General features: G+C 38.2%; 1 protein-coding gene across 1 annotated transcript in view; it reads left to right on the forward strand.

The window, feature by feature from the left end:
- The window catches only part of Supt20h (SPT20 homolog, SAGA complex component), a 37095-nt gene that overhangs the window by 12532 nt on the left and 11498 nt on the right, over positions 1-13065 (forward strand). Inside the window, exons 8-21 of the mRNA XM_026778892.1 lie at positions 470-586; positions 697-750; positions 1955-2094; positions 2856-3012; positions 3100-3156; positions 4270-4341; positions 6592-6749; positions 7740-7766; positions 8213-8245; positions 9243-9351; positions 9726-9828; positions 10093-10248; positions 11904-12210; positions 12951-13059. Coding sequence (XP_026634693.1) covers positions 470-586; positions 697-750; positions 1955-2094; positions 2856-3012; positions 3100-3156; positions 4270-4341; positions 6592-6749; positions 7740-7766; positions 8213-8245; positions 9243-9351; positions 9726-9828; positions 10093-10248; positions 11904-12210; positions 12951-13059 — 1599 coding nt within the window. The remainder of the gene's footprint in view (positions 1-469; positions 587-696; positions 751-1954; positions 2095-2855; positions 3013-3099; positions 3157-4269; positions 4342-6591; positions 6750-7739; positions 7767-8212; positions 8246-9242; positions 9352-9725; positions 9829-10092; positions 10249-11903; positions 12211-12950; positions 13060-13065) is intronic.

Here is a 13065-nt window from a genome sequence, read left to right on the forward strand (position 1 = left end):
TGCGCCACCACCGCCCGGCTCGCATTGAATCTGTAGATTGCTTTTGGTAACATTGCCATTTTTACTATGCTAATTCTTCCTACCCAAGAGCATGGGAGATCTTTCCACTTTCTGGTGTCTTCTTCAATTTTTTTCTTCAAAGATTTAAAGTTCTTGTCATACAAGTCTTCCACTTGTTTGGAAGAACCTCCTTCTTAAAAGAACTGCAGTAATGTTGTCACAGGTGAATGCAAAAGCCATCCTGGATGTCAGTAGATGCAGTCAATCTACTATTAACAGTTTTAAATTGCTTTCTATAATGATGCACATAAAAATAAATGATCCTGTTTAGTAGTTTATATAGTGGTGTATCCACTAAGATATCTATTGAAGGTATAGAATTTTAAGATTGAAACATTCAGTATAATTTTGCTTATTTTGACTTTTGGAAAATGACATTTACTGAATTTTTTTTTTTTACTTAAAACAGGTTAATATTTTTCATTGTGGATGTGTGATAGCAGAAATACGTGACTATAGGCAGTCCAGTAATATGAAGTCTCCTGGTTACCAAAGCAGGCACATTCTCTTACGTCCAACAATGCAGGTATGGAATGTTTACTTAGGAAGTACTGTGTGTTGTTTTAGTTGGATTTTTGTTTAATGTCCATATATTTGTATGAACATACATGTTTTAAAATGTTTTGTTTCTTCCAGACTTTAGTTTGTGATGTTCATTCTATAACAAGTGACAACCATAAATGGACCCAGGTTAGTTCTCTCTCTAATCCCAGGTAGGCCCCCAACAGTGTGAAGCATTAGTGAGAGGCTTCCTTTTACTCACATGTGATTGGTTTGTTGGGTTGGACATTTGGACAAAACCAAGATTCCCTTAGGAGCTTTAGGATTTTAAAGTCTCTGTACATTTGGAAATCTCTCAAGGAACTTTATAATGCAGTCCCAGATTGCTTCCATCCTTGCTGATAAACTACGCTTAAGTTAATTTATGAAGCCTAATGTGAAATTTGTTTTGTTTTGATTTTGTTTGTGTTGTTTTTGTTTTAATATAACAATCTTGGCTGTCCTGGAACTCCCTCTATAGGCCAGGCTTGAGCTCAGACTCACAGAGATCCCCCTGCCTCTGTCTCCTAAGTGCTGGGTTTAAAGGTTTGTGCCACCATCATCCGGCTATTCCTATCAAACAAAATCTTTATTCTTACCATTGAATACAGATGGATTGTGATTTTTTTCTTTCATTCAGGATTCTAAAATTCTACAAAAAGCCTATCTTTTCTCCCTCCCTCCCTTCTTTCCTTTCTCCCTTTCTTCCTTTTCTTTTTCTTTTTGAGGTAAGATATGTAGCTCAGGCTGGCTTGGAACTTGAGATTTTGCTGCCTCAGCTTCCTGAATTCTAAGAGTAAAGATCTATATCACCATACCTGGTAACAGGATTTCTTAGCAATGACAACAGCTAATTGATCCTCCAGTTCTGTCTCTTGTTTATCTATTACTGTGAAGAGAAAATGTCAGCAATGAAATAGCCCTCTATGAAATGTGCTTAAGAACTATGATGAGCTTTAGTCTGGGCTGTGATTTTTCCCATCTATAAGAAGGTGGAAAGTTCTTCAAATCAAAGAAAGACTTGCAGTCAGTGGTGGGGAACAGTTTCTTAAGCTGAGGACTGGTAAACAAAGGGAGAATATAATTCTACTGTGTCCCCAACAAACTGTATTTTAGGAGCCAAATAAATATTCAACTCTTTAAATTTGATTATTTTATACAGTATACAAATAACTGAATTTTCATTAGAAGTTTGTTTATCTTGGCAGGTTTACACATTAATGTGCAAATGAGTTACTACAGTTACTTTAATCTTTAGCAAACATCCAAGGAATACTTCTGGATTAAATGATGTATATTTGTAAACATTATCAAAAATGTATTTGAAGCTGACATATATTCCTGTGTATTTCAGGAAGACAAACTTTTGCTTGAGAGCCAACTGATTCTAGCTACAGCAGAACCACTGTGTCTTGACCCATCTGTGGCAGTAGCTTGTACTGCAAATAGGCTGCTCTATAACCGGCAAAAAATGAACACTCGCCCAATGAAACGGTAATTGCCTGCACTTATGTGACACAGGCTCTTAAATGTTGCTAGCCACCGTGCCCCTTCCATCAGCATGGCACTGCTGCACTTTTAAATTTGAAAATGGGATTTTTAATGGCCTTGTATTATGATTTTGTGTGGTAGAATTTTTAAAAAATATTCCCTGAATTATTGTAAAGTAGTATTGTCTGCAGTCTTTTAATGAAGGAACTTCTGTAAATTATAGTCTGTTCACAAAGCTTGTGAGGCTAAGAAAAGATGAGATAGGAGCAGAAAGACAGTGGCTTCATTCTTTCACAACACTAATTGGAAACTGCAAGGAAACAGAATGTAACTTTCAAGTTTCAAGAAAATGCAATCGCAGTTTTAGAGAGTTTTTTGTTGTTGTTTTGTTTTTCCAAGACAGGGTTTCTCTATAGCTTTGGAGCCTGTCCTGGAACTAGTTCTTGTAGACCAGGCTGGTCTTGAACTCACATAGGTCCACCTGCCTCTGCCTCCCAAGTGTTGGGATTAAAGGCGTGTGCCACCACCACTACTGCCTGTCTTAGAGATTAATTTATAATGACTGCCTCTCCATTTTGGTATTTAATCAGCTTGGCTACATGGTCAGGAGAATTTTGTCTTGTTCTTTTTGTTTCTCCTGTGCCTAAAGCTTGCTGGTGTGAGAGTGTTATACAGGTGTTTGTGATTTAATCTATAATTAATTCACGCTGCTGCTTTCCCACATAGATTATGAGTTGTTGTTTTGTGTGTTCTAATTTGTGTAGGTGTTTGAAGAGGTATTCCAGGTCTTCCCTGAACCGGCAGCAGGACCTGTCTCATTGTCCTCCTCCTCCTCAGCTGAGATTACTTGATTTCTTACAAAAACGGAAGGAAAGGAAAGCAGGTCAGCATTATGACCTCAAGATCTCTAAAGCAGGAAATGTAAGTAGTTCTTCAGGAGCTCATTGTTGTGACAGGCTAGCTTTGTTTTACGTTTTTTGGTGTAATTATACTGCTTTAAACTTTCAGTGTGTGGACATGTGGAAACGGAGCCCCTGTAACCTGGCTGTGCCTTCTGAAGTAGACGTGAGTGCTGCCCTCTAGCACAGGGCCAAAGTTCATTAGGTAGCTAATACTGTGAGAAAATAAACCAGAAAACTTGCTTTTGAAAGTCTCGTTTTAAGAAGCTGTGTGTTTACATCAGTCATGTAAGTTTGTTGTGTTTCTGAACTTAGGTCTTGCTGTTTAGCCCAGGCTGTCCTCAAATGTGGGATGATCCTGCTCTTAGTCAGTTTCACAGCTCAAGACATTCTGAGAGGGGCCACCAATACAGCCTCATTTTCATGAGGACATTTAGAGTTCTGTTTTAGGAGCAGGAATAATGATAAAGTTTCAAAAGAGTGTGGCATATTTTATATAATGCAATGCTCAGGAAATGGTCTAGTGTCCTTCTGTAGTATTTCTTCATAATTAACTCATAACGCTTATGTATTTAAACTGGTAACGTTTAAAGATTAGTAATATTAGAGCCCTGGCTGAAATTAGGAACTCCCAGCACTATTCTTTACTGATAATCTTGAAGACACACAAATTCTAAATGGCTAGGGGTGTTAATGAAGAACAGCATTTTATTTCATTTCCTGTGTCTTTTAGAGTTTATTTTTATTATTTACTCAGTTATCTTTTATATACGTACTTTGTGTATGTGTGTGTGCATGTGCATACCATAACGTGTGTGGAAGATCATAGTTTATTCTTTGCTTCTACCACATTGCTCCTAGGCATCAAATCCAGAATTTCAGTCTTCAGTTTCAGTAGCAAGCACCTTTATCTGCTAAGCCATCTCAACAGCCCTTACTCAATTTAGTATGATTCATATTTCAAAGTTATTTATTTCAATAATGCTTTTTGTATTATTATTATAACAATTGAAACACAAGGCCAAAGGCATTAATAGACTATGTCTACAAACCAACAAAGAAGCCATACTGTCTTCTTGTGTCACGTGTGGACTCAGGCAGGTAGTGCTCTTAACTGTTTAATCATCTGTAGCTCCACATACTAGACTTTTAATTAAACACATCATTAAATACAAGTGTTCGGTGATACTGGTAGTTAAAACCCTTATGCTCACTCTGTTTTATTGAATTTTGCAGGTTCTTTACTGATTCCATTTTATTTCATGTCTTTATCATTTAGGTGGAGAAATATGCTAAAGTGGAAAAATCCATCAAATCTGATGACTCTCAACCAACAGTCTGGCCGGCCCATGTAAGTAATTAGGCTAGTTTTTTTTTTTTTCATTAATAATGCAGTTTTCTTGTTTATTTTCTTTTTTGTTTTGTTTTGAAACAGTGTCTCTTGTAGCACAGATTAGCCCCTAATTTGCAGTGTAGCCACGGCTGACCTCGAACATACTGATCCTCTTGCCTTTATTGCCCGTGTCAGGTGTGTCCCCACCATATTTCGCTAACAATATTGTTTATAAACTGGTTTCTGAATTTATTAAACAGAAAATTATTTGTAATGTATAACTTTTTAAAACTACATTTAGAGCTCTTGTGGGGCCGGGCGGTGGTGGCGCACGCCTTTAATCCCAGCACTCGGGAGGCAGAGGTAGGCGGATCTCTGTGAGTTCGAGACCAGCCTGGTCTAGTTCCAGGACAGGCTCCAAAACCACAGAGAAACCCTGTCTCAAAAAACCAAAAAAAAAAAAAAAAAAAAACTCTTGTGGGCTTCAAGAAAAATATTTTTTTAAAGTGTGTTGTAGTAATAGGAGCGGCGGGGCTGTGTCCCCAACACCCCGGCCGCCTGCATGGCTAGCTTATGCCCCGAAATAATTACACAGACACTGTATTCATTTATACACTGCTTGGCTCTTTAGCTCTAGCCCTTTTCTCGGCTAACTCTCACACCTGGACTAACCCATTTCCAATCGTGTGTCGCACCCGGGAAGATTCTAGCCTACGTCCATCCTGGGTCGGAGCTTCATCACGTGTGCCTCAGAGAGCAGAGCTCTCGCCTCTGCCCACAAAAGTGGAGCATCGTGTCTCTCTGAGGCGTCTGCCCCCCGAGAGGAGAGCTGTCGAGTCTCTGAGCTCAGTTCCTCTTCCTCCCAACGTTCTGCTCCGTTCACTCCTCCCACCTACGTTCTAACCTATTAGGGCAAGCAGCTTCTTTATTTAATCAACCAATGACCTTCCTCCATCAGTGTGTTTTTCATTTTACAGAGCAATTTTAATGTAACAATAAATTTTTATGAATGGGGTATGATAGCCCATGCCTATAGTCGCAGCCCTTGGAGGCAGAGGCAGGAAACATAATTACAAGTTGGAAGTCAGCCTGGAGTACATAGGGAGCTACTCAGAAACCAAAATAAGTGTCAAGCCTAGTACATAACTAGGGACGCTCCTGTTGGAAAAGGATGCATTTGAGATTATCCTGGGATACATAGTGAGACTGTCTTACAGAAAACAAAATTGCATTTTTGTTTTTGATGCATGTTGGTGGTTTTCATTTTTCTTTTGTTTCAAACTAGTGTGTTCTGTTAAAGATGTCTTTGTTTAAGACATGGTTCTCTGTGTGGCCAGGCTGGCCTGGAAGTTTGCTATATTCATCAGCTGGTCTCACCCTTGTTGCCGTTTTGCTGCCTTTGCCTCCTCTCAGTGCTGGGATTAAAGGTGTGCACCACCAGTGCCAGGCTTCGTTGTAGTTATTTCTTAAAGGGAGAAATTGGAATAATGGGGGCAAAGTAATAAGGTTTTATGGACACAGGATGTTTTATATGAATGGCCAATGACAAAAACATTGCCACCTTTAGACTTTATTTTCACATTGTTAAAATTACAGCTGTATGTGCAGTGTGTGAAGCTCTGTGCATGTCTGTCAGGCTTGATGAGATGCAGCATTGGACACTTAGCATAAAGACCTGTGTGAAGAAAGGGTCCTGTGCAGTAGTTCTCTATTTCACAGCTTGGGCTGTGAAATTCCTTTTCATTCATCCATTTGTTTGTTTGTTGATTATTTATGAGATAGGGTCTTACTTTATAGTCCTTGGTGGCCTGGAGCTCACTGGGTAGTCCAGGCTGATTTTGCCTCAAAGACATCCACGTGCCTCTGTTTCCCAAGTGCTGGAGTTAAAGACATTTGCCACTATACCCTACCCAATTCTTTTACCTATGATGTGGAAATGGCCATGCCAGCCATGAGTTGGTGGTGTTTGACAGTCGGGTGGGATATCACTTGTTAAGTGCTGTGGCAATATTCAGTTAACGTTTGCTATGATTTTCATTATGCTTGTAGAAATGTTTAGCAATTTCCTAGTGAATGACTCAGTAGCATGTGTAATCATCATGAACTTGATGTTTTTATACTGCCTTAAATATTTCTTTAGTGCCATGTATATACCAGACATAAGTCAGTTTTATTTATTTATTTATTTATTTATTTATTTATTTATTTATTTTATTTCTTTTCTTGCCACTTGAGAAGATGCTATTTGGGTTTCTCTGTCCTTTTCAGGATGTAAAAGACGATTATGTATTTGAATGTGAAGGTGGTACTCAGCATCAGAAAACAAAACTGACCATTTTGCAGTCTCTTGGTGATCCACTCTACTATGGTAAAATACAGCCATGGAAAGCAGATGAAGAAAGTGACAGTCAGATGTCTCCATCCCAGTGAGTCCTGTTGAGTATATGTAACACACAGAGGCATCCAGAACTTACTTAGAACCACCAGGGAACTGCCAACTAGTAAATACCGTTTTCCTTTAGGGGTTTAATATTTAATCTATATAACAGTATATTTTGACAGTGGATGTGAATAAAGTTAAAATGCAGTTGCTATGTTCTCTAAGTTATTCATCGTCATTTTTTTTTAAGTGTAGCTAGTTGTTTTTGTGGTAGCTCTGAAGGACTGTCTTAGGATTTTGTTGTTGGCAGTTTATGTAGTTGATTTTCTTAATGGTACATCTTAAGTACAGGATACTAATACTTAGTTTTGATTCTGTGGTTGGGAGTGTGAGCAGGGCCTGTGTATCCCTGGCTGGATTGGAACATGCTATGGAGACTAGGCTGGCCTCAAACTCACAGAGATTGGCTTGCCTCTGCATCTGTTTCTTGAGGGCTGGGGTAATTTGGATTGTATGGTTACTTTTATTATTAGTTCTTTTTTTTTAAAAAATCATATTCATACTGTTTTAAAAAATGGAAAAGAGTTCAGGAAAATGAAAAATTGTCAAGGTCAGTTGTATGTCAAATTATTGTTTAAACTTTTACTAAAATTGATTTGAAATTTGTGAAGAATGATGGGTTTTAGCGTTATTTCACCCATACCTAGGTAAAAGTCTGCAAGAAGAAAAGCAACAATTCCTCAGTTAACAGCTAGTAACTGTTTTGATTATGCATATTTCTGAGATTCTACCACTAAAGACATCCACCATTGTAAATGTGCCAGCATGTCAGTAGTGTGATGACACAGTCGCTACTCCTTTGTGAAAATTCAGTTTCCATCTCTGGGAACTGCTTCCAGGAGACAACTGCTATCTCTGCCATTATTCTGGAGGCTCTGTGCTCATCCACGTCCTTCCATGTTCAGAACCTGAAAGCTGGGAAACTTAAGTTTGGCTTGCCCTGACTGAGTGCTTTTCTTTATGTTTTATATTACAGCTCCTCTGCAGATGATCATTCAAATTGGTAATTAAAAAATAAGACTCACTTGTTTTTGTACGTTGTTATAATGTCAAAATTTAAAAAAAAGCTTAGATAAGATTTTTGTTTGAGTTGGGAATAAGCTTTCATCCTTGTCTAAAATAATTTTAAGAGTGACTTCTAGAGTCAAATTAAATGAATGGAAAGCCACAGGCCTTTCTGTAGTAGTACAGTGTTTGTAAATGTGTATAGTGGTACTTGGTAATTTTATTCCGGATTGTATAATAATAAATAAACATTAAATTTCTCCTAAGGCAAATCAGCCAAAATGATTATTTTAGGATGAATGTAAAACTTGAGCATTATTTCTCAAGTTTAATTAATTTTTTAATGAAATGATACATTGCTATGTATTAAAGACTTTATAAAGGTTGACCTAAGATGTTTTAAGACATTCTTACTAATACTTCTTTTTCTTGGTGACCTTTTAGGTTCATCATTGGGTCCAAGACTGACGCGGAGAGGTAAAGTGCATTTGCCTCTTTAGTTGGTCAGACTGGATGTGACTGCATCTTTGTGGGTCGAGTGTTCTGTGTCTGAGTCACAGATGTCGATTCTGTTACACGTGTCACTGAACATCACCTCATGTACTCTCAGGTCGTGGGTTAAATCACTTAATATTAAAATCTCATAGGCCATTTTCATGGTATTTTAATACCCTGGATGTTTTTTCATCGAATTAAGAAAATAAAGACCATGTTTAAAGTACAGTTTGTTTTAGGTAAGAAAATTTAGACATCTGAGAAAGACGATTTTAAGGGGCAACTTTATAATCCAAGTCTAAGGGAAGGGAATGGAAATTTTATTTTCTGTTTTTTGGTTTATTTATATTGTAATCAAGGATGATATTAAATTTATAGTTACCTTTATAATTTCTATATTTGAAGTAAGATCTTAAAAGTCACCTTTATATGCCTTTATCTTGATTAGCAGAAAAGATTTAAACATTACTTTGTCATTTGAAAGATTAGAATACGCTTCTCTTCATTCCATTTACTTAGTGTGTGAACTTGTGTTGTCACTGCAGTCGGCCAGTGTGCAGGAGTTGATTCTCCTTCCACCGTGTAGGTTCAGGGGAGTAAACACAGGTTTTTGTCAGGCTTGGTGGCAAACACCTTTATCCGGTTCCATAGCCCAAAATACACTTTTTAAAACAGGATTTCCTCATGTAGCTCAGTCTGGCCTTGAACTCTTGACCAGACTAATTGCCTTTCTCCTATGGAACAGTAGATCTGTGGTACATAACTGATGAGAATTCATTTTTAGGCCCCTGTTTTTTCTCTGCACTTGTGGTTGGACAATTAGGGAACGCTTGTAACTCAGTGGTGGAGTGCCTCATTTTGATTTTTCTATTAAGTCTGGTAGGACTTATTTTCTAGTAATAACATTACTTATTTTCTGTATGATTTGTCTTTAAGACAAATTTGGGTAATCCTTACCTATTTTTTCCTAATATTTCAGGGTAGTCAATCAGTACCAGGAGTTGGTCCAGAATGAAGCCAAATGCCCAGTGAAGATGTCACATAGCTCTAGTGGTTCAGCCAGTCTCAATCCAGGAGAGGAGACAGAGGTACGTTCACACCAGTGGTGCCTTGTGCCTTGTTTCTCAAGGAGCCTGAGAAATGTGAAGGGCAAAGGAGTTGCTTTTACTTTTAACTTTTTAATAATTCAGCTTTATGGTTGAAAGCTTCAAAAGTACTCAGTGATAGGTACAAGCTGTTATTCCTGTTAAAGGAAGGTAGACAGGGGTGACAGGTTTTCTTTCACTTTCTGTTTTTTCCTGGGTCTCATATCATATCATCACATATGTTACAGTCTGTGGATGTCATGGGAAACTGAGGCAGTTCTCATACTGAGTACTTTGCTGTTGTAACTTGTTTTCATGGGGAAATTATAATGATACTAGCTTTAATATTAACAGTTGTGTTTAATGTCACTCCTCAGCAGCCTGAGACGGTGTCTGTTCAGTCTTCAGTTTTGGGGAAGGGAGTAAAACATCGACCCCCACCCATCAAACTTCCCTCAAGCTCAGGAAATAGTTCCTCAGGTATTATCCTCGACTATATTACCTAAGTCACCTCTTTCCTAAAATGTTACTTACTTTACTCTGGTAATTCACAGAATTTTTGAATTATGAATATAGGAAAAGACTTAATTTTATTTGTGTGTGTGTTCATGTATATATATACCTTTGCTTCTGTAGGTAGCTGGCTTGGGTGTGTGGCGGGGTCTGAACTTTGGTCTTTAAGATTGCTTAGCAAGTGCTCTGAGCCATCTTTCCAGCCCTAGGAAATAACTTGTGTTCTTCCAGGTAACTATTTTACAGCACAACAGGCCAGCAGCTTCCTTAAGTCTCCAACTCCTCCTCCGTCATCTAAGCCAAGTCTCTCTCGAAAATCATCTGTGGAGCTCAGTCAAGTCAGCATGCTTTCTCCTGCCGCCCTGTCACCTGCCAGCTCTTCACAGAGTGAGTCATGATTTAAACTCTTGCAAAAATTTTCATAAAGCTTTGCAGTCGTGTTTTTTGAAGGCAGCTTTTATTCAATCTGTGAATGGTAAAGTCAGAATGCACTGTGTACCCGAAATGTATAAGTTGCATGAAACTCCAGGTAGAATTCTTGTTAGCTGTGTATATTACATGTTTAATATAATTATATTTGCTTTTCTGTATCTATGTATGCACTCAGTGTATACCTTTCTTTCAGGCTTGTTGCCTATAAGCTTGTTGTCTTCTTTAAAAATTACTTGGCAATAAGGTTGCAGAGTATTATTTTCAGTGACCCCTAGTATCTTTTTCTTACTATATAAACTGTGGCTGATACCAAAAAGAAAATGTGAGAGTGAATTATTGGAGGTACTACCTTTGTATGTGTAAGACACCAGCAGGTTCCAAGATTATACGCAATAAACTGAAGAGTAGTATTTGAGAACATGCACTTCCACACTTTTGCAAGCTGTCACTAAAATGTGATCATCTGAACATAGGAAAGTAGAATTCTCACTTTTGGATACCCTTTTTAACAACAAGTAGAGGCAATATAGGAATGCTAGGTTTAATGTGAGAGAATTTCTTCAAATGACTATCTGAATATATTAGGTACTAATTTGGGGGGGATTCCAGTTTTTTAGCTTTTTTGTTTTTGGTTTTTGTTTTTTTTTTTTGCTTGGTTGCTAATGTGTGCTGTCAGTGTACTGCACAGTGCTAGGATGGTCCTAGTTTTAACATCTGCATCCTGATAGCTCAAAAGGTGTAATTTTTCTGCCTTCTTGTTTTGCACAAAGAAAAATAAATACATCTTCTGAAAGTCTTATTCATACTTCTCATGTTGTGGGTGTGGATTGTGGTGATCTGCTGCACACAGTTGTGTTAAGTCAGGGTGGGGTGACAGCTTCTGGACATTCACATCTCTCTCCTTTCTTTCTGCAGGACATGAAAGCTAAAAAGGAAACACCTCAAGAGCTTTTGCTTTACTTTTTTGGTTTCATTTTTTGTTTTTATTTTTTTAAAGTTGATAAACTGTGCATACTTCATTCACAACAGATTTTTCTATACATTCTACATTTAAACAGAAGTACACAGTTACTGTTAAAGATGCAGTATTATCTACACAGTACTTGCTTTACTCTTTGTAAATTTGTCAGGGTAAACTTGGTATGTTGGGAATTAAAATGTATATCTTGGTGCCAAATATAACTGATAACCTTGTGTAGCTTACTAAAAATGTTCAGTTTATCTCAGTTAAACTAAGTAAGCAGTATTAAGGAAGTCTTGAACTATTGAAATCATAAATAACAAAAATTTAACTTTTCAACCTTGTAGACAAAAGACAGCATGTAGGAGACTAACTTTTCAGTGGGTGTTGTGGTAGAGTATAAGTGTCCTTCCACTGTTTTCTGTGATAGCATCTGGAGTGGGGTTTTAGGTGATATACTGCATCCTTAATTGTAATTGAGTGTAGCAACACTCATGGATCTTGTAGAGAGTTAACACTTGCAGTTCACTGCTTTAAAAAAAAAATTGGAACAAATTTATCAGTGCTAAGTAAAATTCCATTAACCTTATTTTAAAAAGGACCGGCCATTTATAACAAACTAGCAATTTTTATTTTTCTCAATGAGCAGGATCTGGAACTCCTAAGCCATCTACTCCTACACCAACCCCTTCATCGGCCCCACACCCTCCTGATGCTCAGAACTCAACTCCTAGTACCCCTTCAGCCACCCCATCTCCCCAAGATTCAGGCTTCACCCCTCAGCCCACTTTGTTCACTCAGTTTGCTCAGCAGCAAAGGGCTCTGAGCCAGGCAATGCCTGTGACAACCATTCCTCTTTCTACCATGGTAACATCTATAACAACAGGAAGCACGGTTTCCCCGGTCATGGCTGACTCTGCTGGGCTTAACTCCGTCAGTGTAGTGAGCTCTGCTGGGTAAGTTGACAATGTTAAAGACTGTTTTATTTGTGAGATTAAGAACAAATTTTTACATCATTACACTGAAAGATGGTATTTTGATATATTAGGAGCTGCTTCATGTGAATGGTATAATTCAGTAACAAACTATTACCTACACACAGGTGTATTTCACAGTTGCCCAGGTTTTGTCATTTGTCTGTTGTTATTGTCTTTGAATCACTAGGGCAGGGCTTTACTTCTCCTCACTCTGAAATGTCTAAGGATGTGCTCATTATGTATGTAAGCCAGGCTTGTCACACTTTAGCACTAAAATGAAACTTAGCCTAGAAATTGAATTTTTTGAAAAAATTTTTATTATATTTCTTGGGGGTGTATATTCCACAGTGCACATGGAGAGGTCAGAGGATGACTTGCAGGTTTTGGTTGGTTTTCCACCCACCATCTTCACCTTCAGGCTCTGTGGCAGGTGCCTGCTGAGCCACGTCACCTGCCCTAGGAATTAATTTTTTTTTTTATTGTTTTGGTTTTTTGAGACAGGGTTTTTTTGTGTAATAGTCTTTGGTGTCCTGGTAGTAGCTCTGTAGAACTCACAGAGATCCACCTGCCTCTTGAGTGCTGGGATTAAAGGCGAGTGCCACCAGTGCCTGGTGAAGTTAATTTTTAAGACAGAATTTGTTTTATAGTTTTTTAATCTGAAGAACTGAGAGACTGTATTTGCATTCCTAGTGTGTAATGCTCTGCTCCTTACCCTGCAGTGGAGCCCAGGCTCTGAAGAGTGCCTCAAACTCCATGCTGGGCTGTGACACTGGCACCATGACTCCTGCAGGAAAAAACCTGGGCAGCGGCCTTCTTCCCTCAGGATGTCTCCTA

The sequence above is a fragment of the Microtus ochrogaster genome, chromosome 1 (assembly GCF_000317375.1).
Source record: "Microtus ochrogaster isolate Prairie Vole_2 chromosome 1, MicOch1.0, whole genome shotgun sequence".
NCBI classification, from domain to species: Eukaryota; Metazoa; Chordata; class Mammalia; order Rodentia; family Cricetidae; genus Microtus; species Microtus ochrogaster.